At 39.8% G+C, this 26,884-nt stretch overlaps 5 protein-coding genes across 9 annotated transcripts in view; 2 read left to right on the forward strand and 3 right to left on the reverse strand.

The window, feature by feature from the left end:
* Window positions 1-171: 171 nt before the first annotated feature.
* LOC147332703 (immunoglobulin lambda-1 light chain-like) overlaps window positions 172-26,884 on the reverse strand; it is a 49,855-nt gene continuing 23,142 nt past the window's right edge. Inside the window, exons 3-5 of one of the 5 annotated variants that reach the window (XM_086289372.1) lie at window positions 18,050-18,060; window positions 1,412-1,446; window positions 172-673 (exon numbers count right to left, since the gene is read on the reverse strand). In XM_086289372.1, the coding sequence (XP_086145498.1) occupies window positions 351-673; window positions 1,412-1,446; window positions 18,050-18,060 (369 nt within the window). In that variant the 3' untranslated portion in view covers window positions 172-350. Of the gene's footprint in view, window positions 674-1,411; window positions 1,453-18,049; window positions 18,061-26,884 lie in introns of all 5 variants that reach the window. The other 4 variants (XM_086289371.1, XM_086289369.1, XM_086289370.1 and 1 more) reach the window with 4 other exon arrangements.
* On the forward strand, window positions 4,102-8,095 carry LOC147332704 (serine/threonine-protein kinase pim-1-like). The gene is made up of 9 exons (XM_086289363.1): window positions 4,102-4,658; window positions 5,051-5,287; window positions 5,413-5,538; window positions 5,662-5,756; window positions 5,895-5,942; window positions 6,027-6,245; window positions 6,335-6,515; window positions 6,602-6,772; window positions 6,862-8,095. Exons 1-9 carry the CDS (start codon window positions 4,598-4,600, stop codon window positions 6,951-6,953), a joined length of 1,230 nt encoding a protein of 409 aa, XP_086145489.1. The 5' UTR covers window positions 4,102-4,597; the 3' UTR covers window positions 6,954-8,095.
* Window positions 8,599-12,683, reverse strand: LOC147332705 (uncharacterized). The gene is made up of 5 exons (XM_086289367.1): window positions 12,552-12,683; window positions 12,150-12,316; window positions 11,829-12,027; window positions 11,639-11,729; window positions 8,599-9,180 (listed from the first exon to the last, which is right to left on the reverse strand). The coding sequence occupies exons 1-5, from the start codon at window positions 12,681-12,683 to the stop codon at window positions 8,978-8,980; spliced, it is 792 nt and encodes a 263-aa protein (XP_086145493.1). The 3' UTR covers window positions 8,599-8,977.
* Window positions 16,991-22,186, forward strand: LOC147332706 (differentially expressed in FDCP 6 homolog). Its single transcript, XM_086289374.1, has 4 exons — window positions 16,991-17,127; window positions 17,250-17,448; window positions 17,548-17,638; window positions 21,605-22,186. Exons 1-4 carry the CDS (start codon window positions 16,991-16,993, stop codon window positions 21,805-21,807), a joined length of 630 nt encoding a protein of 209 aa, XP_086145500.1. The 3' UTR covers window positions 21,808-22,186.
* Window positions 22,210-26,884, reverse strand: LOC147332707 (serine/threonine-protein kinase pim-1-like). The gene is made up of 9 exons (XM_086289364.1): window positions 26,130-26,884; window positions 25,501-25,737; window positions 25,250-25,375; window positions 25,032-25,126; window positions 24,846-24,893; window positions 24,543-24,761; window positions 24,273-24,453; window positions 24,016-24,186; window positions 22,210-23,926 (listed from the first exon to the last, which is right to left on the reverse strand). The coding sequence occupies exons 1-9, from the start codon at window positions 26,188-26,190 to the stop codon at window positions 23,835-23,837; spliced, it is 1,230 nt and encodes a 409-aa protein (XP_086145490.1). The 5' UTR covers window positions 26,191-26,884; the 3' UTR covers window positions 22,210-23,834.

Raw genomic sequence — 26,884 nt, forward strand, 5'->3', positions numbered from 1 at the left:
TCAAATATTACATAGCGTGTATTCCAGAATATATTTATGTTTTAACTACGGGAAGAAGACATTTAAAAAATAGTGTGCTTCTGAGTGTTTATTTAACACTTCATTCCAGTCATCTTACTGAACAGTGACACAATTTCTTATTTACTGAAAAGAAAACACATTTTTTAAATCAATGCTTTTATTAATTTAATGCAAGACATGAATTCCTGAAAATACTTGTCAAAAACCAGCAAATGAATACATGACTTAAACCTTTTGCTTTATTCAGATTTCTAACATGTAAAGACTGTAATGAGCAAACAGCACAAGCAGTAAAGAAGCAGATTTTAAAAGCACACTCTGGTCCTCGACTATTCAGTGGGACATTCTGACTTCTTGATGGTTTTCTCTGAAGTCTCTGAGGCCAAAGACACTTTACATGTATAAACCTTATCCATGTTCCAGTCTGATGTCTGGATGGTCAGAGAGCTGCTGATTTGGAAAGTCTGGTCTGGTCTCTGAACAGCAGTGCTAGTAGAGATCCCACTGCTCACTGGACTCCCACCAGCCAACCAGCTCACATCTGCAAAAGGCACAGACTGACTGGACAGACAGACCAGAGAAGCTGTGTTGGACTGGAGCTCAGCACTGGATGGAGGGAAGACTGTCAGGACAGGAGGAGGGAGGCTGGAGTCTGAAAATACATAAAAGATGTTCAGAGAAAAAGAAAAATCAAAAGGAGACAATGATAAAAGAAGTAATAAAAACAGAAAGCAAGACATCAATAATAGTCATTATGAAATAAACATAATAATTGTTATAAAATTTGAAAAGAATGTTAATGTTTAAAATAATTTAAATCTGCAAAACAATATAGAAATAATAACCCAGCATATCATTTGAATTTCCTTTTGAAAATATGACTAGTTACTGTTTAACTTTTCATGTAAAACATCTTCAATTTAATTCTAGAACATATTTTCTGCATAACATGTCGGCTACTGTGAGTAATTTTCTTTCATTTAAAAAAAAACTATTAGGCCAGGTTCTAATCACTTAAAAGTAATTTTGAACATTAGTAACACTGTTAACTACTATTGAAGAAAGAGAAAACATGCCTGTGTATGTTTTTCAAATGAACCTAAATATAAATGAAAACATTATGGGAATAATAAGAGTGAACAACAACATATTTCACATCATTTTCAGTGAACAACATTTATATAAAAATATAAAAATTTATTTGACCCCTTTACACATTTTGTTTTACATAACGAATCCATGTCTCCTGTATATGAGACAACCTGAAACTATTTCATGTTGTACAAAATCATAAGAAATGATGCTGAACAAGAAACATATTGAACTAAGTAGTCATCAGCAGATTTGTGCAAAATCTCTCTTGTTTTATGATCATTTAAAAAGCACTTACTTGTTAAAATCAGCTTGGTGCCTTGTCCGAATACCACAGTGATTCAGTTTGTATACATGGCTGTACAAAAACCTCCTGACTGTCACTGATGAGGGGAGAGGAACTGAAACATCCTGCAGACACCAACTTTCACTGTCAACATCTCATTTCCCTCATCAGTCTGTTTATATTTCAAAACAGTGCTGCAAATGAGTGGAAATTTTATTAAATGTTGTTCAGTATCCTTAAAACCTTTAGCATAACTCAGGTCCTGGCCACAGTCTGAATCACTCTTCCATGTGAGGAGGAGTGTTAGTGAGACAAGGGAGGTTACTAGAGCTCACAACTGGGTAAATACATTTCCCCCAGACTAGTAACTGTTCTTCCTGTTTACCTAGCTGAGGCAGCTTTTACTCCTCATTTTATGGCAGGCAGACCCCCACTGTCAATACATTCCTCAAACTATACACTTACCCATCAAGGTTTATAGCTACACCCACTGATTTGGGATGTCAGGGGTCAGCAACATAATCTCATTCTGGAGAGCTTTAAGGTCACATGAAATGCTTTGAGAATAAAATTCCACTATTGTCCTTTAAATAGGGGTTGACAAAGTTATCCTAACAAAACACACGCTTACGAATCAAACATCATTATTCTATTCACACAGAGGCGAATTAAAGAAGAATTGTGGAGGCGCACCAAAGATTCTTCAACCTGCAAGCAAGAAGGCATCAGCTTCGCAGAGATGTTGCTGCAGGAGGACATACAAGATCGACAGCGCCTATGGCCTCTGGTGGAGGAAGAAAGACGTGCAAAACTACAAATATCTGTAGTTTCCACTCCGTATATTTTCAAAACAAACTCGTTACTTTGGGTTTAACGCATTTGGGGGAAGTTAATATTTCACGTCACTGCAGGCCTTCAAACAATGAGATTTGAGCCTAAACAGTGAAAGGCAGTCGCGTTTTAATCAGTAGAGGATGTCGCATAAAAAGAGATGAAAGAACAAACCATGTACTGTAGTGTTGATTTATTTATTTTTAGCACAACACCAGAACAACCCCACGTGCCCATAATTTGCGGTACTTCAGAAAAAAAGGAGTGAACATAAAAGGGAGTAAAATGTTGTGTCAGGTAATTTCAAATGCAGCATTTCTATCACCTCAACAAACACTAACTGTGTTACAGTGTGTTGCTATCTAAAGCTCTACTTGCTGTATTTCACAGGAAGAGAAAGAATGGGAGCTAACTTCACTCAGAGATATAGAAAGAAAGAGAAAGAAACCAGGCTGTATTTAAAGGTAAGGACTGCTTAGTGATATTTGATAAAATGTAGTTGTATTTTCACAGGGACATAAAGTGCTTGTCTTACTCCCTTCTTCTAGCTCGAAATTACTTGCCAAGTGGTAAGGACCGTTCATGGTCACACGGTGAGAACATTGGTGTTGACTATGAAGAGATAGGGTCAGACAGGGGAGGGGCCAGTCAGATTTATCAACTCAACCTCCTTAAAGCATGGAGAGAGGCTGAAACCAATCTCTGGTGAGCCCGGTTAAGGAAAGAGATGAGTTGGTGCCTGAGATGCCAAATTCCAACATCCTCATTCCCGCCATTGAGATAACACTCTCACACAGGCCCAGAGAGCAGATGTTGCTGCATTGCAGATGTGTTATACCCCCTGCCCAGCCGAATGACTCTCAAAACGAAAATTTTGCAGAAAATCAATGTGATCGCTTGAATCACTGGAATTATCATCTCGATATCTCTTGTCCTTCTTTCATTTCAGACGTCTTGAAAACAAGTTTTAACAAAGTCCTGGAGAAGTGCCCAATGCTGGAGGACCTCCTGCTTTACCCCTGGCTCAGATAAACTCCTCTCTGACACAAACACACACACATACTGAATTCACATCTTGCCATACAAATGTGATACAGTAACCAACGAAAATTGGGAGATTCAAAAATTTCCTAACAGTAATGTTTGCATCAGTCTATCAGACGAATCCCCTCCAAGTCCAATATTTACATCAGTTACAGTGATAATGCTTGGTGTCTACTTTCAGCCACCGCAGTAGAATGCCAGGAATGAATCTCATTGAAATTGTAGTTGCATTTGCTATTTCATTTAATTGTCATGGATGATACACAGATAACCCAACAGCAAACAGAGGAAAACAATGGGCTTAAATACACAGAGGGATAAATGAGGGAATAAGACACAGGATGAGAGCACAGCTGCGAGAAATCACAAACAACAAGACCATGGGGAAGGAAAACTGAAAACACTAACATAGTCTAAGGAGCTTAGAAAGAAAACGTCTGGACTTCTTTAAGTTGCTTGAAGACGTTCAAGCAAAGTTTAAGTTCTTTTCATCCGAGAAGGTGAAACATCTTCAAGCAACTTCAAGTCCAGACGCTTTCTTTCCAAACTCCTTAGACTACGATGACCTAGATGACTGAGAACCTTCACAGACATGAAAACACTAACACAGCACACATGACTATCAAAGTAAAACAGCAAACAAGAGACTTTTACAAAGACACAGAGTTGACACAGAGACATGACTGACTGGGGAGAAATTGGGGAACATGGAAACAAGAGTGACTAGACATGACACGTGGGACACAGGGGCAAGGCAAAGTAACAGAAACCTAAAGCCTAAGAATATAACACAAGAAGAAAACAATAAAAAGAACCAAAAACATACATAAGAATAATCAATGAATATAAATGAACAAACACAAAACACTGGGTCACAGACTCACTACCATGACAGTTAAATGTACATAATAAATACTTTAAATCAGATGACAATGTAGCTGACACTGTGTTTATTATAATGTGTGTGGTCAACCACAAATCTTCATACTGTCATCCATAGATGAGGTCTTTATACAAATGATGAAAGATAATGAAAGAAACTGTTTAATTGATATGAAATGATTGAATTATATGAAATATTATGGCTTTGTCTGCCAGTGTTTTTCTGTAAACTACTTTGAACTACTGGCAGTCAGTGAAGTCACTGAAAGGCAAGATTCTATGTTGTGTTGCCGTAGTTTCCAGAGTTTACTTATAAAGCTCACTTACAGAATTCAGTTAGAAAAGTCAAGCATTTGAAGGGTGCACATTTGAAGGAATATTAACTCAATCTTAGCTCATTACGGTTTACATTTTCGATTTTAAAGGGTCTCCGAAATTACAATGAAAAAGGAAACAAGAAAAATTGCCACTCCAGCCGATAAGAAAGATTCGGGAGATCAAGGTAAGTAAAATAATAAAATCAAATCCTGGTAAAATCCAAATCCTAGAAATGTTGACACTGTGTGAATCATTTTTGGAGCAATTGAATTATATGTTTAATTGAAAATAGCTTTAATACAAGATGTCTAATCAAAGAAAGGTTACCGGTCTTTTGGTAAAATAATGTAATAAGTTTATTCTTGGACTCAACAGTAAAAACAGACCAACAAGTGCCATCAAGATCTAAGACTTAGTAAACCTAGTATCAACTCGCACTGATCAGTTTTTTTTTTCATCCCAAGATTAAACTTGTGATCATTTAAGCAAAAGCAATTTCAAATTCTTTGCCATCAAACTGCTTCCAGTCTTGATGTCGGGGACTCTTTTTCACCACTGTGTTGTTGTCGTTTATAGATCGTAAGAGCAGGACTGCTAAAAGAAAGGCCAGTCCTGAAAAGAAGACCCCAATGAAAAGGAGGAGGGTCGCTGAGCAGGCTGGTCCTTCCACCAGCTCAGATGTGGTCAAAGGAGTGAAGCGCAAGGTTGTGCAAGATGAAGAGGACACAACAAAGAGAGCAAAGAGGGCTAAACTTCTTGACCATATGAGCGGTGACAAGGAGCAAGCATCCTCCTCGTTGGACTCTGGTAAAGGTAGGCTAATTAGTTGAATAAGGGGGTAGATTAAGTGTGGTTGCTAGGTTTAAGATATTGGTGTTTAGTGTTTGTGTCTATCATCCAGTGAGCTGATGTGCTTTTGGTGTTTTCCACATCTCCAGACTTGAACAACAAACAGGTGTGCGCAAAAAATGGCAAAAGAAAGGCCACGGGAGACGACAGAGAGTCACCCAAGAAAAAAAAAAGGAATGTGGACCAGGACAAAAAATCAGTGGCAGACCAAAAACGTAAGCAGCAAGCAGCTTGGGTTTTATATTCAGGGGAAGGGCAAAAGGAACATTTAGGCTACAGAGGAGAGTAATTTGTGTCACAGCTGTAATAAAACAAGATTTGCTGTTTTGTCTGTTCAGGTGAATTCCAAGCCAGATATGTGGAGGAGCACCAGCTCGGAGAAGGAGGCTGCGGAGCAGTGTTTTCTGGCTACCGGATAGAAGATCGTTTTCCAGTAAGTGTTCAGATGATGGTAGTAAGACAGGCAGTAACGCAGATAATGGATAATATCGTAAACTGAGACGTCTGCTGTGTTTCCACCTTTCATTATGTCATACTGAGGAAATGCTCACCAATGCTCTGTGTCTTCTAGGTTGCCATCAAACACATTCCCAAAAATAAAGTCTACTGCAAAGTGGCGGTAAGCGTCCAACACTTGAATTAGTTTTACATTACTGGATTGAATGCGGCGTTCCTCATCATCCACTTTGTTGTAATATTTCAGGATGAAAGCGGGAAGATGCTCTCGGTGGAAGTGGCCATTATGGTTAAACTTGCAGGTGAAGCAGAAGGGTCAGTGGGAATATCAGCACCTGTGTCCTTGCTGGAGTGGTTCGACCTTGGCAAAGAGCTGATCCTGGTGCTGGAGAGACCTGTCCCCGCTGTGGACCTGCAAAAATACAAAGCAGAAAATGGAAGAACTTTACCAGAGGACAAGGCCAAGGTAGGTTGACTGGGAGAGCCTTAGACTGTACAGCATTCAATCAAGGCAGAAAAGCATTAACTCATTATTGTGTTTTTCATCTTTTCCAGGTCATTCTGAAGCAACTAGTTGATGCTGTAAAGGAACTTGAGGATAAACACATCTTTCATCGGGACATCAAGGGAGAAAACATTCTGATTGAGACCGGCTCCGATGTGCCTCGAGTTCGCATCATTGACTTTGGACTGAGCTGCTTTGTTAAACAGCGATCTCTGTATCGCGTCTTCTATGGTAACATATTCTGCTCCTGCTTTTCACAGATGTAGCAATTTGTGTCTTTTGTTTTAGAAGAAATTGTAATTGTGTCTGTTTGTTAGGCACTCCTCTTCACACCCCTCCCGAGTGGTACAGGAGGAGCTGCTACAGGTGTGGACCCACCACGGTGTGGCAAATGGGAGTGGTGTTGTATGAAGCGCTTCATGCACGGCACTTTAGTACCGAGAGGTTCCTCGCAAAGAAACTGAGCATCAAAAAGCGTCTGTCCACAGGTAAGAAAACTTCACACTTCCAGATTCACTGATGTCTTGGATCACTAGAACTATCATCTTCATCTTTTGGATCTTTTCTTTCTTTCAAGAATGCCAGAATTTCTTGGAGGCATGTTTAACTATAGCCCCGGAGAAGCGCCCAACACTGGAGGAGCTCCAGCTTCACCCCTGGCTAAGATAACACACACAAACACACAATTCACACCTTATCATATAAGTGTGATACATTGTGGTAACCTCCTTTCTTTTTTCTGTTGGACAGGAATGGGTCAATCTTAAAAAATAAATAAATAAAAAATTAGCTTTTTCGGACTTCCTGTAACCCCCCCAGCCATCCCAGGAAAGGGGATCTCTCTTTGAATGGGCTTTCCCGAGGTTTCTTCCCATCGATCTGGCCCCCTGGGGAGTTTTTCCTCGTCTTCATAGAGAGCTTGGGCTGGGTCAGGAGCTCCATCAAAACTGTCTTTATTTGATGACATTAAAGTCATCAAATAAAGATGTGTTTTACTTAAAGTAAAATTGGATCAAAATAAAACTTGTTTAATTCATCTTTGCTGAGGATTCTCCTTCATTACTATTTTGTTTTGTTTTGTTTTTTTTACCCATGGTGCATTTTGACAAATAAGAAAACTGAATCAGGTTAAAGTGTGCACAAAGACAGTCACACTGCAAATGATCTGAAGACTTGCATCTGTTGCTCTAACCCCCAACTAGTTTAGACAGATTTCCAGGTTCTACCAGAGGTTTTTTCCTTCAAGAAGGGAGTTTTTCCTTCCCACTGTTGCTGAGTGTTTGCTCATAGTGGGTTGTAAAAGCATAAAAGTTAATAAGAGGCATTCATAGCAGAGTTATCACAGAGGGAACTATATAGCTTAAATGTACAATTTCTACAGGACGAATTATAACTTCATTATGTATAAAAGCTTCTGTGGATAATTACTCCTATTTGTAACTTTACACAAGAGAAAGTTTGGTGTCACACTATTTATAACAGGTTGGGTTTTGTCCTCTGAGTTGAGCCTTTGGTTGCAGTTTATTGAAGAATTTCCTCTAAAGTAGCTGTTGATAAAGATTTAAAGTCCTGTTTATATACAGAAATATGCTTTAGTTCATGTTTTTTACATGTCTGCCTCAGTGGATCAGTAGAAGATCTGGCACAGGAAACTAGATGATGAAAAAAGGGTACGAATACACATATATATCTATATCTATATAGATACAGATATATAAACACACACACACACAGGTTGCAACGTAGTATTTTCATTTTTTCTTAGCATTTCTTTAACGCCTTGGTGCAAAACAATACCTGCATCTGTGTGTTGGAAAAAAGAACTACAAATTTGGAAAGGAATTTATTCATGTTCTTACTCATAGATGGAGTACATGGTTTAAAAAACACTGAGGAAACAGATATGAGGCGGCTGTATTAACATAAAAACATTAATACAGTTAAAAATGAATAAAAAGTTGCATGCTTAAACTTATTTCTCTACAGTTTGTACAATTAATCCATGTAACAATAGGTTCTCCCTTAATATAGTAGTTATTAAAATATCTTTACATAAAAATACATTTTTAAGTACTCTCCAGTGGAAGTCTGTTGTGGCTTATGTTTCTAAATGACACAACCATAAAGCAGCCCACAGAATATACAAATATGTCTTTGATAAGTGAATGTTGGCTCCCACAATGGCCTGTTAAGTTATTGCAAAAATAATTTACTGCATAATATGTCAGATTAGAACATGTTATGAGCACAAAACTGAAGGGGAAACAATAAAAACAAGAATGAAAAAACAAATACTAAATTAAGTTAAAGGATATTTCTTACTATACTATATAATTGTATAATGTTGCGTTTGATTGCAAAAGAAAACCCACCAAGAAAAAAAGAAAGAAAGAAAAAGAGAGAATAGTTTAATATATTCAAAACACATTCTTTTCTTTTATTTAAGCTGTAGCGAGATTCAGATGGACAAAAGAGAAAGAAAATTATTACAGATTTGTTTTATTAATCATGAATAAACTTTATTATACACAACTCTAAATTTCAGTTGGTCTTAGTCAGATGTGTTTTTAATTAAATCCTGCAACACTGTGCTCGCTGCCATCACTTTATATCTTAGTGTGCAATTCAAATATATACTTATTACAATATTTTTCCCCCTTAACTCTCAACTCGCGTTTTTAAAATGTCTGTGATCATATTTGTCCGTTGACTTCTGTCTGGGCCTCGAACGATTCATCAGACAGGTTGGCAGCCTCCAACTGATGCTCCAGACTTTCATCATCGCCTCTATTCTGATCAACTCTTATCTTAAACTTAGTGATGAACTCATTACTGGCCAGCGCGTCCTCCTTTTTAGGGCATGTGGGCTTTGATAACAGCCGGCTTTCCAGTCGCTCTGCAAAGAAAATTCACAAAACATTTCTTATTTGGTAAGCTTGTTAACAAATTTTAGTTCAGTTTTGCTGAAAGTTATAGCATGCATCAAGTAAGAAGCAATTGGTTTTTAAAAAGCATATACATTCCCCAAAACATTTTTATTATGTGCATTTTGGAGAATAAAAGATTGTACACAATTTCCCTTTTTAAAGTAAAAAGATTATTAAGTCTAATTCTTACTTATTCAGTAGATTAAAGTGTTGAAACATCATTATTCATAAAATATGCACATTACAAAATTAAAGTTATTCAAAAACTACTCAAGTACTTACTCCAATACTCACATTATTCAAGTAAATTTAATTTTTGCCAATGTAATGTCACATAAAATCTTAATCTGAATAAGGGATTTGAACCCCACTGTCACGGCCAGGGGATCAGCAGGCCGCTGACTAGTAGTGTTCTCTCTCTCTCTCTCGCCAGGGCGGAACTCATGGTGGGTTCACGCCCTTGGCCCACGCCCCTCTGAGGAGGAAACACCTGGGCCTCATCAGTGCAGCCAGCATTTAAGCCAGGGAGTGGCTTCTACTCATCACTGGATCGTTGTGTGTGACTCGCGTCAGTGCAGCCCGGCTCTGAGCAAGTTCTCTTTTGCTTCCCTGTGCAAAACCTCTAACGTGTGTTTCCTTCTGTACATAGATCCCCTGGACCCGACTCTGCATCCCCCGAGCGGTGTTTGGAGAGAGAGTCAGAAGAGGAGCAAGTGTCTTTTCCCTACCTGGATTTCCCCAGAGCCTTTTCCCTGTCACCGCTTTGTATATAGCACTATCCCCTGCACTGTTTGTATATACACCTGGTGGAACTGTAATAAATACAGACTGTGCCTCTGAGTCCTGCGTGTGAGTCCTCAAGCGAACCGTGACACCCACACAGATGAGAGCTTAGCAGTGAAGCTCTCTCTTAAAATTTGAGTTATAAAGTCAGAAGTTATCACTGACAGAGATCCATGTTCTTTTACCATAAGAAAGAATATTTGCTGAAATTGACATTAATCCAAGCCCTTAAAACGCCATTTTGGATTAAGCATTTCCTTTTAGAAAAGTCTTCAATGAGCAGGAAGCTCCAGTACTGAAAAAAGAAGCCAACATCAACTGCTAAACGTGCTAAAAGTAAGTAAGTCCCCGTAGACTCCTATGATCAAAACACATACAGTATAAAAGTTATAGGTTACAGATCTGAAAAGTAAAACAAATGTCAAAGTGCAAAAAGACTTATGGTCCCATAGAAGTCTATTCCATTTGCCTGGAATTAGGTGAACACCTTTGTGACAAATTTAATGGCTCAGTCATTTGTTTCATGTCATATTTAATAAAAGACTGACATGGTGGCATGTGGAATTGTCCATTTTGCACATATTTGGTCATTCTAAGCGTCAGAAGGGGAAAGATCATTCTGGGAATGCCTACTGGCGAAGGATGTGTGACTGACAAGTCCAGTGTGTGAAGTTTAACTACAGTCTAAGGAGCTTGGAAAGAAAAGCATCTGGACTTCTTTAAGTTTCTTGAAGATGTTTCACTTCTCATCTGAGAAGCTTCTTCAGTTCAGAATTTCTTCAGAGAACTGAAGAAGCTTCTTGAATGAGAGGTGAAATGCTCTTCAAGAAACTTAAAGAAGTCCAGATGCTTTTCTTTCCAAGCTCCTTAGACTACGATGACCTGAACGACTGAGAACCTTAACAGACAGTTCTTCCCTTCATTCATCATGCCTGATTTCAAAACACCAAGATGGCAGTCGTGAAAACACTCATCTTGAGTCTTCATGGGACTATGGTGAGATCAGTTATGCCTCTTATGATGCTGTCCCAGACTTCAAAGCAGTATAAAACATGTTTGCAGCCTGTAACAACTGTGCATGCGGTTATTTTTCGTTTTAAGATTTCCGTGTTTAAATCATAATAAGATTTATTTTTAATTTTAATTAACTTGAGGTGAGTCAGATTCTTTCATTCAAGTCACTGAATGAATCTCTTGACATGTTTGGGGGTAGGTGCCTTTTGTAGCATTTTAATGCAATTATCTGACAGATTATATGGTCTACACCATAGGTGTCAAACTCTGGCCAAATTTGGCCCGCAACCTAATTACATTTGGCCCGCGAAGCCATACCAAATTACTATTAGAGCTGGCCTACTGGTATTATACAGCTAATATATATATTGTTTAGTATTAAGCTTTGCTTGTTCCATATTCAGTTTTTCAGCAAAATGTGTTTGAGTCCATAAGAAGAGATTCATTCTTATATCTGGAGGAATAAATATATTTCAATAAATATTAAAGTTAGCCCGCGACTTTGATCCAGTTTTGAATTTTGGCCCACTGTGTATTTGAGTTTGACACCCCTGGTCTACACTGTTATTAACTATACTAACACTCTGTTCCAGAAGTCTGTGCTGCAAAGAGGCAAAGTGAATACCGCACCTGCAGGAGTAATGGGGGTCATCAGTCGGTTCAGCTGGATGTTCCAGTGCCGTACCTGTTGACTGGCATTCCTCAGCCTCTCCTGAACCTCCTGGAAACAAAAATCATGCAGGCATCTTCATCAGTGTTGTTTTAGAAGAGCACTAAATAAGATGCTGCTCACAAAGCCAGTCAAAACAAACTTGTTCACCTCCAGACGCTGGTGACTTCTTTGGCGAGATGCCTGCAGATCCTGGAGCTCCTGAGAGGCAGAGTTGAGGGCTGAGGGGGTGTCCTCATCGGGACTGCCATCTGACAGCTCCTGTATGGGGCTGAGGTTTTGCATTGTACGTTGCTGCTCCTGGAGGAGCTGGAAATGTTTCCTCTTTTCATCTTCAGCCTGCAGCAACCTGAAGGAGGGGAAAAAGGGAAGAAGCAACTGAAAATGTTAATACTTCTCATGGATATCTCAGATCTCCATCACAAATAAAATAATAAAGGGCCATAATAAGAGTTAGAAATCCATTGTTACCGCTCAAGCTCCAGTCTGGCCCTCTCCTCCTCCAGCCGAGCCTGGATCTCCATATTAAGGGCAACTTCCAGCTGCTGCTGTGTCAGCTCCAGCTCCCTGATCCTCTTCTTCTGTTGTTCAGCCTCCTTTTCCTTCACCTGCATCTCAGCCTGCATGCTGTCTTTTATCTATGCACACACACACACACAGCTACATAAACAGATGCACCAACAGAGCGGTATAAACTGACCTATTCCTGAATTACCTTTTCCTGGACTGTCATAACCATTTTTCCAAATCATTAAAGACTAGGTGTGAATTTTATAATGACAGTCAACATTTTGCTGGAGTTCTCAAAGATCAAAGTCAAGGAGAAAAGACTCTGTACATAATTGGTGTCAAGTGGAAAACTTTTTTTTTTACCATCACAGCCTCTTTCAGCTGTCTTTCCAGTTCCAGCTGCACCTCCCTCTGCTTCCTCCGCTCTCTCTCCTCTGCCTCCCTTCGGCGAGTTTCCAGTTCCCGTGCATGCTGTGAAACAGATGAAAGAGACATTGTTTGCTTTGTGTTTTCACCTCTATCCAGCAGGTGACACTAGGCCATCAGCTTCGAGTTTCAACGTATTGTGCTTTCAGCGGTGCTCTTCTTGATAACTTGGTTGAAGTAAGTGGGTATTTGAGTTCATGTTGCTTTCCTTACAGCTGTAAGTAATCTGCTCATTCCGCTTTTGATCTTTGGCACCAACAAGTGATTTTTTCCCAGAGAAGTGCTGCTCACAGGAGATTTCCTCCATTTCAGACCATTTTCTATAAACCGGTTAGATGGTTGTACAGTTTCTGAAATACTCAGACAAGCCTGTCCGACACAAACAACAATGCATGTTCAAAGTCATTTAAATCCCCTTTGACCTTCAGCAGGTCATCTTATTAATGTATACATGCCTAAATGCACTGAGCTGCTGCTATGTGATAGGCTGATTAGGTATTTGACCTAATGAGCAGCTCAACAGGTGTATCTAACAAAAATTTGGCCAGTGAGTGTACAGTGGGGCAAAAAAGTATTTAGTTAGCCACCGATTGTGCAAGTTCCCCCACTTAACATAAGAGTTATGAGTTATAAGATGCAGGTCGATGTGTAAAAATAACTCAGTTGTTTGGTGGTGGCTATGGCAGGGCTTCCACAGAGGCCAGCAGGTGGATGAGGGAAGGGGAAGCAGGAGGAGAGCCCCGAGGCGGCCACCAGTCCGAGTGTCAGGTGAACTGAACTTCAGGTAAGAAGTTATGACCTGCAGTCTATCTGGGTCAGATATAAACCAAGTTTAGGTGGAGTTTATTTTCGTTGTGCTGACTTTTTACAGTCAGTTACAATACCTCATACTGTGTGAGCTAGCATGACAAGTTTATACAGATGTTCGGTTGCTATGATGTTACTGATAGTGAACTTTATTTTATTCATAAGGTTAGTTAGTAGAGTTGCCAACAGCTCCTTAAAAAATGGAATGGTCCCTCATTCATAGAAAATATTACGCGTTTGGTATTGAGCTGAGAAGAGACGCAGTTTGTCCCGGACTTCAGCTAGGATGGAAAAAGACACAAAACTGGAGTTATTCTGTCTTTACGCTGCACAGCTGCCTCTTCTCCTCTCATTATCTCTCCTCTCTCTCCTGTTGCTACTTCAATCATGAAACTGATCAATGATCAGCTGATCGTCTCTCTTGTTTGTTTATCACCCACTTTGAGCCAGAAAGAGGAAACCAGCAGATGTCGCGCTAAACAACAGCAGCACGTTTAAGCTTGATCAGCTGTTGTTAGAATTTATTTAGTTAGAATGTTTGCTGGAGCCACAGCTGTAAAGCTGCTGGTCATGATGTCGGTTTGGATATGTGGTGAGAGGGAAACATGAAGATGAAACCAGGAGATGTCCTTACTGAATCATCAGAGCTGAACAGGTGATGGAGAAACAGGTTTACCTTTTAGGTGACAGGAATGAGTTGAAGTTATGAACTGTTTCTGAGAGATAAATAACACCAGGATCCTTTTTTTATGTAGCTGACAGCTGGTAACTGTGCAGGGGCGGGTCTAGCAAAGTGTTGCCAGGGGGCCAGGTAGGGCATTAACAGGGAAAGGTGGGCACAAAGAAATACTTTTCTTTTTTATTCTCATTTAAAATATCTAGCTTTTATTAAATAATTATCTGAATCTTGCGAAGAAAGTTTTTATCTGACGTAAAATGTATGGAAATCATACATATACCAAAAAGACTGTACATCACTGTCACAACAGCATTTGTTTTCATTCAAAGGCTTTATGGCTTTAATACCTGGTGGGCCAATCTGTAGTGAAAATGCCCAATTTTTTGTCCCAGTCCAGCCCTGCAGGTTAATACTGGCAGTGTCACCATGCCAGCTGACTGCATTTCATCATCAGCCAGTGTTGTTCTCAATATTACCAAAGTAAGGCAGCATATAAAGTATTTACTTGCTTTCAGGTTTTATTCAAATGTTAGTCTTTTCAGTTGTTTCTCCACTTTTTTCCTGTTTCAAAATCAAACACCAGTTTGTGAGAAGATTATCTTCTTTTTTTTTTTTTTTAACAGGCAATGGTTTTGCATTGGAATTGGCTAATTTGCCAATTGTATGTTAAAAATGTTCGTATTTTAATATTCAAAAATGTTTTTGCCCAAAACACATGTGCACTACATGTCAGTAAAAATACTATGCAAATATTGATGTCCTTGAATGCTGAATAAACACTGACTGATTGTATCTCTTGTACTTAATCAACACAGTATCTAAACACTTTGCACCGTAGTGGTTAAAATCTCATTCTAATAAGGTTACGGTTATTAGGTTTACAGGGTTATTGAATTATGGTGAACGGTTGGTAGAATTGTTTTTAACATTATCTGCCAATTACATCTGCCACCCTTCTCCAAATCTGTGCCCCTACCTGGCCCCCCCAACAAAAATTTTCTAGACACGCCACTGGCTGCCAGTGCAGTTCATTTTGTCCATTTAAAAAGTACCATGTACAGTGGGGCAAAAAAGTATTTAGTCAGCCACCGATTGTGCAAGTTCCCCCACTTAAAATGATGACAGAGGTCAGTAATTTGCACCAGAGGTACACTTCAACTGTGAGAGACAGAATGTGAAAAAAAAACATGAATTCACATGGTAGGATTTGTAAAGAATTTATTCGTAAATTAGGGTGGAAAATAAGTATTTGGTCACCTCAAACATGGAAAATCTCTGGCTGTCACAGACCTGTAATGTCTTCTGTAAGACGCTTTTCTGTCCCCCACTCGTTACCTGTATGAATGGCACCTGTTTGAACTCATCATCTGTATAAAAGACACCTGTCCACAGCCTCAAACAGTCAGACTCCGAAATCTGCCATGGCCAAGACCAAAGAGCTTTCGAAGGACACTGATAGGTTTGTAGCTTGAACCTATTCGCTGGAACGTTAAGGACAATCTGCTACGCAGCAAAATACAAGACACAAGGCACCAAAGTTCTTTCTGTTACTCATGCATGAGGGAGATCCGGCTAGAGCCAAGTGTCGTCCCACCACTTGACCTCCATCAGACTCTCAGCCAGGTTCCCCACAGCACTCCTTTTATTGTGGTGACATGAATATGCATAGGGTCATTAACATATAGCCTCTTACATTAGTATACATGTGAACAAAGAATACTGTGTGTGTGTGTGTGTGGGGGGGGGTCAGAGTGTGACTGACCCCATAAACGACTTCCCTTAACCTGCTGGTCTGGAAAATCCAACAGTTCATCTAAACAAAAGGCACTTAGACTAGAACAGACGTAGCTACGTTAATCCTACCATAAAACAATAAGACAAGGTACGACCTCTTCCCATGCTCCCAGGATGTAGGTGTGGAATACACACCAAGCCTTTGCAGCCTGTTAAAGATCACACAACCTATCACTAAACAATTGATTATACACCTCTAAGAATATATGCTTAAATGTTTCCTAATACAAATGACAATAATAAAATCTAAACCCATCAGACACCAGGACAAGTATTGTAGACCTGCACCAGACTGGGAAGAGTGAATCTACAATAGGCAAGCAGCTTGGTGTGAAAAAATCAACTGTGGGAGCAATCATCAGAAAATGGAAGACATACAAGACCACTGATAATCTCCCACGATCTGGGGCTCCACGCAAGATCTCATACCGTGGGGTCAAAATGATCATGAGAACGGTGAACAAAGATCCCAGAACCACACGGGGGGACCTGGTGAATGACCTGCAGAGAGCTGGGACCAAAGTAACAAAGGTCACCATCAGTAACACACTACAATGGCAGGGAATCAAATCCCGCAGTGCCAGACGTGTTCCGCTGCTGAAGCCAGTGCATGTCCAGGCCCGTCTGAAGTTTGCCAGAGAGCACATGGATGATACAGCAGAGGATTGGGAGAATGTCATGTGGTCAGATGAAACCAAAGTAGAACTTTTTGGTATAAACTCAACTCGTCGTGTTTGGAGGACGAAGAATACTGAGTTGCATCCCAAGAACACCATACCTACTGTGAAGCATGGGGGTGGAAACATCATGCTATGGGGCTGTTTTTCTGCCAAGGGGACAGGACGACTGATCCGTGTTAAGGACAGAATGAATGGGGCCATGTATCGTGAGATTTTGAGCCAAAACCTCCTTCCATCAGTGAGAACTTTGAAGATGAAACGAGGCTGGGTCTTCCAACATGACAATGATCCAAAACACACCGCCCGGGCAACAAAGGAGTGGCTCCGTAAGAAGCATTTGAAAGTCCTGGAGTGGCCTAGCCAGTCTCCAGACCTCAACCCCATAGAAAATCTGTGGCGGGAGTTGAATGTTAAAAATGAAGGAAAAGGAGGCTGAACAACAGAAGAAGAGGATCAGGGAGCTGGAGCTGACACAGCAGCAGCTGGAAGTTGCCCTTAATATGGAGATCCAGGCTCGGCTGGAGGAGGAGAGGGCCAGACTGGAGCTTGAGCGGTAACAATGGATTTCTAACTCTTATTATGGCCCTTTATTATTTTATTTGTGATGGAGATCTGAGATATCCATGAGAAGTATTAACATTTTCAGTTGCTTCTTCCCTTTTTCCCCTCCTTCAGGTTGCTGCAGGCTGAAGATGAAAAGAGGAAACATTTCCAGCTCCTCCAGGAGCAGCAACGTACAATGCAAAACCTCAGCCCCATACAGGAGCTGTCAGATGGCAGTCCCGATGAGGACACCCCCTCAGCCCTCAACTCTGCCTCTCAGGAGCTCCAGGATCTGCAGGCATCTCGCCAAAGAAGTCACCAGCGTCTGGAGGTGAACAAGTTTGTTTTGACTGGCTTTGTGAGCAGCATCTTATTTAGTGCTCTTCTAAAACAACACTGATGAAGATGCCTGCATGATTTTTGTTTCCAGGAGGTTCAGGAGAGGCTGAGGAATGCCAGTCAACAGGTACGGCACTGGAACATCCAGCTGAACCGACTGATGACCCCCATTACTCCTGCAGGTGCGGTATTCACTTTGCCTCTTTGCAGCACAGACTTCTGGAACAGAGTGTTAGTATAGTTAATAACAGTGTAGACCAGGGGTGTCAAACTCAAATACACAGTGGGCCAAAATTCAAAACTGGATCAAAGTCGCGGGCTAACTTTAATATTTATTGAAATATATTTATTCCTCCAGATATAAGAATGAATCTCTTCTTATGGACTCAAACACATTTTGCTGAAAAACTGAATATGGAACAAGCAAAGCTTAATAATTCAATTCAATTCAATTCAATTTTATTTATATAGCGCCAAATCACAACAAAAGTCGCCTCAAGGCGCTTCATAGATACAGAGAAAAACCCAACAATCATATGACCCCCTATGAGCAAGCACTTTGGCGACAGTGGGAAGGAAAAACTCCCTTTTAACAGGAAGAAACCTCCGGCAGAACCAGGCTCAGGGAGGGGCGGCCATCTGCTGCGACCGGTTGGGGTGAGAGAAGGAAGACAGGATAAAGACATGCTGTGGAAGAGAGACAGAGGTTAATAACAGATATGATTCAATGCAGAGAGGTCTATTAATACATAGTGAGTGAGAAAGGTGACTGGAAAGGAAAAACTCAATGCATCATGGGAATCCCCCGGCAGCCTACATCTATTGCAGCATAACAAAGGGAGGATTCAGGGTCACCTGGTCCAGCCCTAACTATATGCTTTAGAAAAAAGGAAAGTTTTAAGCCTAATCTTAAAAGTAGAGATAGTGTCTGTCTCCCGAATCCAAACTGGAAGCTGGTTCCACAGAAGAGGGGCCTGAAAACTGAAGGCTCTCCCTCCCATTCTACTTTTAAATACTCTAGGAACAACAAGTAGGCCTGCAGAGCGAGAGCGAAGTGCTCTAATAGGGTGATATGGTACTACAAGGTCATTAAGATAAGATGGGGCCTGATTATTTAAGACCTTGTATGTGAGGAGCAGGATTTTGAATTCAATTCTGGATTTAACAGGAAGCCAATGAAGGGAAGCCAAAACAGGAGAAATATGCTCTCTCTTTCTAGTCCCTGTCAGGACTCTTGCTGCAGCATTTTGGATTAGCTGAAGGCTTTTCAGTGAGTTTTTTGGACATCCTGATAATAATGAATTACAGTAGTCCAGCCTGGAAGTAATAAATGCATGAACTAGTTTTTCAGCGTCACTCTGAGACAGGATATTTCTAATTTTAGAGATGTTGCGCAAATGGAAGAAAGCAGTCTTACATATTTGTTTAATATGTGCGTTGAAGGACATGTTCTGGTCAAAAATGACTCCAAGGATCCTCACCGCGTTACTGGAGGCCAAGGTAATGCCATCCAGAGTAAGAATCTGATTAGATACCATATTTCTAAGATTTTCAGGGCCGAGTACAATAACCTCAGTTTTATCTGAATTAAGAAGCAGAAAGTTAGCGGCCATCCAGGTCTTTATGTCTTTAAGACATTCCTGCAGTTTAACTAATTGGTGTGTGTTATCTGGCTTCATGGACAGATAGAGCTGGGTGTCATCTGCATAGCAGTGAAAATGTATGCTATGTCTTCTAATGATGCTGCCTAAGGGAAGCATGTATAATGTAAACAGAATTGGTCCTAGCACTGAACCCTGTGGAACTCCATAATTAACCTCAGTGTGTGAAGAGGACTCTCCATTTACATGCACAAACTGGAGTCTATTAGATAGATATGATACAAACCACTGCAGTGCAGTACCTGTAATACCTACAGCATGTTCTAATCGCTCTAATAGGATACTAAACAATATATATATTAGCTGTATAATACCAGTAGGCCAGCTCTAATAGTAATTTGGTATGGCTTCGCGGGCCAAATGTAATTAGGTTGCGGGCCAAATTTGGCCAGAGTTTGACACCTATGGTGTAGACCATATAATCTGTCAGATAATTGCATTAAAATGCTACAAAAGGCACCTACCCCCAAACATGTCAAGAGATTCATTCAGTGACTTGAATGAAAGAATCTGACTCACCTCAAGTTAATTAAAATTAAAAATAAATCTTATTATGATTTAAACACGGAAATCTTAAAACGAAAAATAACCGCATGCACAGTTGTTACAGGCTGCAAACATGTTTTATACTGCTTTGAAGTCTGGGACAGCATCATAAGAGGCATAACTGATCTCACCATAGTCCCATGAAGACTCAAGATGAGTGTTTTCACGACTGCCATCTTGGTGTTTTGAAATCAGGCATGATGAATGAAGGGAAGAACTGTCTGTTAAGGTTCTCAGTCGTTCAGGTCATCGTAGTCTAAGGAGCTTGGAAAGAAAAGCATCTGGACTTCTTTAAGTTTCTTGAAGAGCATTTCACCTCTCATTCAAGAAGCTTCTTCAGTTCTCTGAAGAAATTCTGAACTGAAGAAGCTTCTCAGATGAGAAGTGAAACATCTTCAAGAAACTTAAAGAAGTCCAGATGCTTTTCTTTCCAAGCTCCTTAGACTGTAGTTAAACTTCACACACTGGACTTGTCAGTCACACATCCTTCGCCAGTAGGCATTCCCAGAATGATCTTTCCCCTTCTGACGCTTAGAATGACCAAATATGTGCAAAATGGACAATTCCACATGCCACCATGTCAGTCTTTTATTAAATATGACATGAAACAAATGACTGAGCCATTAAATTTGTCACAAAGGTGTTCACCTAATTCCAGGCAAATGGAATAGACTTCTATGGGACCATAAGTCTTTTTGCACTTTGACATTTGTTTTACTTTTCAGATCTGTAACCTATAACTTTTATACTGTATGTGTTTTGATCATAGGAGTCTACGGGGACTTACTTACTTTTAGCACGTTTAGCAGTTGATGTTGGCTTCTTTTTTCAGTACTGGAGCTTCCTGCTCATTGAAGACTTTTCTAAAAGGAAATGCTTAATCCAAAATGGCGTTTTAAGGGCTTGGATTAATGTCAATTTCAGCAAATATTCTTTCTTATGTTAAAAGAACATGGATCTCTGTCAGTGATAACTTCTGACTTTATAACTCAAATTTTAAGAGAGAGCTTCACTGCTAAGCTCTCATCTGTGTGGGTGTCACGGTTCGCTTGAGGACTCACACGCAGGACTCAGAGGCACAGTCTGTATTTATTACAGTTCCACCAGGTGTATATACAAACAGTGCAGGGGATAGTGCTATATACAAAGCGGTGACAGGGAAAAGGCTCTGGGGAAATCCAGGTAGGGAAAAGACACTTGCTCCTCTTCTGACTCTCTCTCCAAACACCGCTCGGGGGATGCAGAGTCGGGTCCAGGGGATCTATGTACAGAAGGAAACACACGTTAGAGGTTTTGCACAGGGAAGCAAAAGAGAACTTGCTCAGAGCCGGGCTGCACTGACGCAAGTCACACACAACGATCCAGTGATGAGTAGAAGCCACTCCCTGGCTTAAATGCTGGCTGCACTGATGAGGCCCAGGTGTTTCCTCCTCAGAGGGGTGTGGGCCGAGGGCGTGAACCCACCATGAGTTCCGCCCTGGCGAGAGAGAGAGAGAGAACACTACTAGTCAGCGGCCTGCTGATCCCCTGGCCGTGACAGTGGGGTTCAAATCCCTTATTCAGATTAAGATTTTATGTGACATTACATTGGCAAAAATTAAATTTACTTGAATAATGTGAGTATTGGAGTAAGTACTTGAGTAGTTTTTGAATAACTTTAATTTTGTAATGTGCATATTTTATGAATAATGATGTTTCAACACTTTAATCTACTGAATAAGTAAGAATTAGACTTAATAATCTTTTTACTTTAAAAAGGGAAATTGTGTACAATCTTTTATTCTCCAAAATGCACATAATAAAAATGTTTTGGGGAATGTATATGCTTTTTAAAAACCAATTGCTTCTTACTTGATGCATGCTATAACTTTCAGCAAAACTGAACTAAAATTTGTTAACAAGCTTACCAAATAAGAAATGTTTTGTGAATTTTCTTTGCAGAGCGACTGGAAAGCCGGCTGTTATCAAAGCCCACATGCCCTAAAAAGGAGGACGCGCTGGCCAGTAATGAGTTCATCACTAAGTTTAAGATAAGAGTTGATCAGAATAGAGGCGATGATGAAAGTCTGGAGCATCAGTTGGAGGCTGCCAACCTGTCTGATGAATCGTTCGAGGCCCAGACAGAAGTCAACGGACAAATATGATCACAGACATTTTAAAAACGCGAGTTGAGAGTTAAGGGGGAAAAATATTGTAATAAGTATATATTTGAATTGCACACTAAGATATAAAGTGATGGCAGCGAGCACAGTGTTGCAGGATTTAATTAAAAACACATCTGACTAAGACCAACTGAAATTTAGAGTTGTGTATAATAAAGTTTATTCATGATTAATAAAACAAATCTGTAATAATTTTCTTTCTCTTTTGTCCATCTGAATCTCGCTACAGCTTAAATAAAAGAAAAGAATGTGTTTTGAATATATTAAACTATTCTCTCTTTTTCTTTCTTTCTTTTTTTCTTGGTGGGTTTTCTTTTGCAATCAAACGCAACATTATACAATTATATAGTATAGTAAGAAATATCCTTTAACTTAATTTAGTATTTGTTTTTTCATTTTTGTTTTTATTGTTTCCCCTTCAGTTTTGTGCTCATAACATGTTCTAATCTGACATATTATGCAGTAAATTATTTTTGCAATAACTTAACAGGCCATTGTGGGAGCCAACATTCACTTATCAAAGACATATTTGTATATTCTGTGGGCTGCTTTATGGTTGTGTCATTTAGAAACATAAGCCACAACAGACTTCCACTGGAGAGTACTTAAAAATGTATTTTTATGTAAAGATCTTTTAATAACTACTATATTAAGGGAGAACCTATTGTTACATGGATTAATTGTACAAACTGTAGAGAAATAAGTTTAAGCATGCAACTTTTTATTCATTTTTAACTGTATTAATGTTTTTATGTTAATACAGCCGCCTCATATCTGTTTCCTCAGTGTTTTTTAAACCATGTACTCCATCTATGAGTAAGAACATGAATAAATTCCTTTCCAAATTTGTAGTTCTTTTTTCCAACACACAGATGCAGGTATTGTTTTGCACCAAGGCGTTAAAGAAATGCTAAGAAAAAATGAAAATACTACGTTGCAACCTGTGTGTGTGTGTGTTTATATATCTGTATCTATATAGATATAGATATATATGTGTATTCGTACCCTTTTTTCATCATCTAGTTTCCTGTGCCAGATCTTCTACTGATCCACTGAGGCAGACATGTAAAAAACATGAACTAAAGCATATTTCTGTATATAAACAGGACTTTAAATCTTTATCAACAGCTACTTTAGAGGAAATTCTTCAATAAACTGCAACCAAAGGCTCAACTCAGAGGACAAAACCCAACCTGTTATAAATAGTGTGACACCAAACTTTCTCTTGTGTAAAGTTACAAATAGGAGTAATTATCCACAGAAGCTTTTATACATAATGAAGTTATAATTCGTCCTGTAGAAATTGTACATTTAAGCTATATAGTTCCCTCTGTGATAACTCTGCTATGAATGCCTCTTATTAACTTTTATGCTTTTACAACCCACTATGAGCAAACACTCAGCAACAGTGGGAAGGAAAAACTCCCTTCTTGAAGGAAAAAACCTCTGGTAGAACCTGGAAATCTGTCTAAACTAGTTGGGGGTTAGAGCAACAGATGCAAGTCTTCAGATCATTTGCAGTGTGACTGTCTTTGTGCACACTTTAACCTGATTCAGTTTTCTTATTTGTCAAAATGCACCATGGGTAAAAAAAAAAACAAAACAAAACAAAATAGTAATGAAGGAGAATCCTCAGCAAAGATGAATTAAACAAGTTTTATTTTGATCCAATTTTACTTTAAGTAAAACACATCTTTATTTGATGACTTTAATGTCATCAAATAAAGACAGTTTTGATGGAGCTCCTGACCCAGCCCAAGCTCTCTATGAAGACGAGGAAAAACTCCCCAGGGGGCCAGATCGATGGGAAGAAACCTCGGGAAAGCCCATTCAAAGAGAGATCCCCTTTCCTGGGATGGCTGGGGGGGTTACAGGAAGTCCGAAAAAGCTAATTTTTTATTTATTTCTTTTTTAAGATTGACCCATTCCTGTCCAACAGAAAAAAGAAAGGAGGTTACCACAATGTATCACACTTATATGATAAGGTGTGAATTGTGTGTTTGTGTGTGTTATCTTAGCCAGGGGTGAAGCTGGAGCTCCTCCAGTGTTGGGCGCTTCTCCGGGGCTATAGTTAAACATGCCTCCAAGAAATTCTGGCATTCTTGAAAGAAAGAAAAGATCCAAAAGATGAAGATGATAGTTCTAGTGATCCAAGACATCAGTGAATCTGGAAGTGTGAAGTTTTCTTACCTGTGGACAGACGCTTTTTGATGCTCAGTTTCTTTGCGAGGAACCTCTCGGTACTAAAGTGCCGTGCATGAAGCGCTTCATACAACACCACTCCCATTTGCCACACCGTGGTGGGTCCACACCTGTAGCAGCTCCTCCTGTACCACTCGGGAGGGGTGTGAAGAGGAGTGCCTAACAAACAGACACAATTACAATTTCTTCTAAAACAAAAGACACAAATTGCTACATCTGTGAAAAGCAGGAGCAGAATATGTTACCATAGAAGACGCGATACAGAGATCGCTGTTTAACAAAGCAGCTCAGTCCAAAGTCAATGATGCGAACTCGAGGCACATCTGAGCCGGTCTCAATCAGAATGTTTTCTCCCTTGATGTCCCGATGAAAGATGTGTTTATCCTCAAGTTCCTTTACAGCATCAACTAGTTGCTTCAGAATGACCTGGAAAAGATGAAAAACACAATAATGAGTTAATGCTTTTCTGCCTTGATTGAATGCTGTACAGTCTAAGGCTCTCCCAGTCAACCTACCTTGGCCTTGTCCTCTGGTAAAGTTCTTCCATTTTCTGCTTTGTATTTTTGCAGGTCCACAGCGGGGACAGGTCTCTCCAGCACCAGGATCAGCTCTTTGCCAAGGTCGAACCACTCCAGCAAGGACACAGGTGCTGATATTCCCACTGACCCTTCTGCTTCACCTGCAAGTTTAACCATAATGGCCACTTCCACCGAGAGCATCTTCCCGCTTTCATCCTGAAATATTACAACAAAGTGGATGATGAGGAACGCCGCATTCAATCCAGTAATGTAAAACTAATTCAAGTGTTGGACGCTTACCGCCACTTTGCAGTAGACTTTATTTTTGGGAATGTGTTTGATGGCAACCTAGAAGACACAGAGCATTGGTGAGCATTTCCTCAGTATGACATAATGAAAGGTGGAAACACAGCAGACGTCTCAGTTTACGATATTATCCATTATCTGCATTACTGCCTGTCTTACTACCATCATCTGAACACTTACTGGAAAACGATCTTCTATCCGGTAGCCAGAAAACACTGCTCCGCAGCCTCCTTCTCCGAGCTGGTGCTCCTCCACATATCTGGCTTGGAATTCACCTGAACAGACAAAACAGCAAATCTTGTTTTATTACAGCTGTGACACAAATTACTCTCCTCTGTAGCCTAAATGTTCCTTTTGCCCTTCCCCTGAATATAAAACCCAAGCTGCTTGCTACTTACGTTTTTGGTCTGCCACTGATTTTTTGTCCTGGTCCACATTCCTTTTTTTTTTCTTGGGTGACTCTCTGTCGTCTCCCGTGGCCTTTCTTTTGCCATTTTTTGCGCACACCTGTTTGTTGTTCAAGTCTGGAGATGTGGAAAACACCAAAAGCACATCAGCTCACTGGATGATAGACACAAACACTAAACACCAATATCTTAAACCTAGCAACCACACTTAATCTACCCCCTTATTCAACTAATTAGCCTACCTTTACCAGAGTCCAACGAGGAGGATGCTTGCTCCTTGTCACCGCTCATATGGTCAAGAAGTTTAGCCCTCTTTGCTCTCTTTGTTGTGTCCTCTTCATCTTGCACAACCTTGCGCTTCACTCCTTTGACCACATCTGAGCTGGTGGAAGGACCAGCCTGCTCAGCGACCCTCCTCCTTTTCATTGGGGTCTTCTTTTCAGGACTGGCCTTTCTTTTAGCAGTCCTGCTCTTACGATCTATAAACGACAACAACACAGTGGTGAAAAAGAGTCCCCGACATCAAGACTGGAAGCAGTTTGATGGCAAAGAATTTGAAATTGCTTTTGCTTAAATGATCACAAGTTTAATCTTGGGATGAAAAAAAAAACTGATCAGTGCGAGTTGATACTAGGTTTACTAAGTCTTAGATCTTGATGGCACTTGTTGGTCTGTTTTTACTGTTGAGTCCAAGAATAAACTTATTACATTATTTTACCAAAAGACCGGTAACCTTTCTTTGATTAGACATCTTGTATTAAAGCTATTTTCAATTAAACATATGATTCAATTGCTCCAAAAATGATTCACACAGTGTCAACATTTCTAGGATTTGGATTTTACCAGGATTTGATTTTATTATTTTACTTACCTTGATCTCCCGAATCTTTCTTATCGGCTGGAGTGGCAATTTTTCTTGTTTCCTTTTTCATTGTAATTTCGGAGACCCTTTAAAATCGAAAATGTAAACCGTAATGAGCTAAGATTGAGTTAATATTCCTTCAAATGTGCACCCTTCAAATGCTTGACTTTTCTAACTGAATTCTGTAAGTGAGCTTTATAAGTAAACTCTGGAAACTACGGCAACACAACATAGAATCTTGCCTTTCAGTGACTTCACTGACTGCCAGTAGTTCAAAGTAGTTTACAGAAAAACACTGGCAGACAAAGCCATAATATTTCTTATAATTCAATCATTTCATATCAATTAAACAGTTTCTTTCATTATCTTTCATCATTTGTATAAAGACCTCATCTATGGATGACAGTATGAAGATTTGTGGTTGACCACACACATTATAATAAACACAGTGTCAGCTACATTGTCATCTGATTTAAAGTATTTATTATGTACATTTAACTGTCATGGTAGTGAGTCTGTGACCCAGTGTTTTGTGTTTGTTCATTTATATTCATTGATTATTCTTATGTATGTTTTTGGTTCTCTTTATTGTTTTCTTCTTGTGTTATATTCTTAGGCTTTAGGTTTCTGTTACTTTGCCTTGCCCCTGTGTCCCACGTGTCATGTCTAGTCACTCTTGTTTCCATGTTCCCCAATTTCTCCCCAGTCAGTCATGTCTCTGTGTCAACTCTGTGTCTTTGTAAAAGTCTCTTGTTTGCTGTTTT

Source organism: Aulonocara sp. 'chitande type north' Nkhata Bay, linkage group LG4 (genome assembly GCF_057382095.1).
Source record: "Aulonocara sp. 'chitande type north' Nkhata Bay isolate Kocher_YH1m ecotype deep benthic linkage group LG4, A_spYH_male_GT1.1, whole genome shotgun sequence".
Taxonomy (NCBI): Eukaryota; Metazoa; Chordata; class Actinopteri; order Cichliformes; family Cichlidae; genus Aulonocara; species Aulonocara sp. 'chitande type north' Nkhata Bay.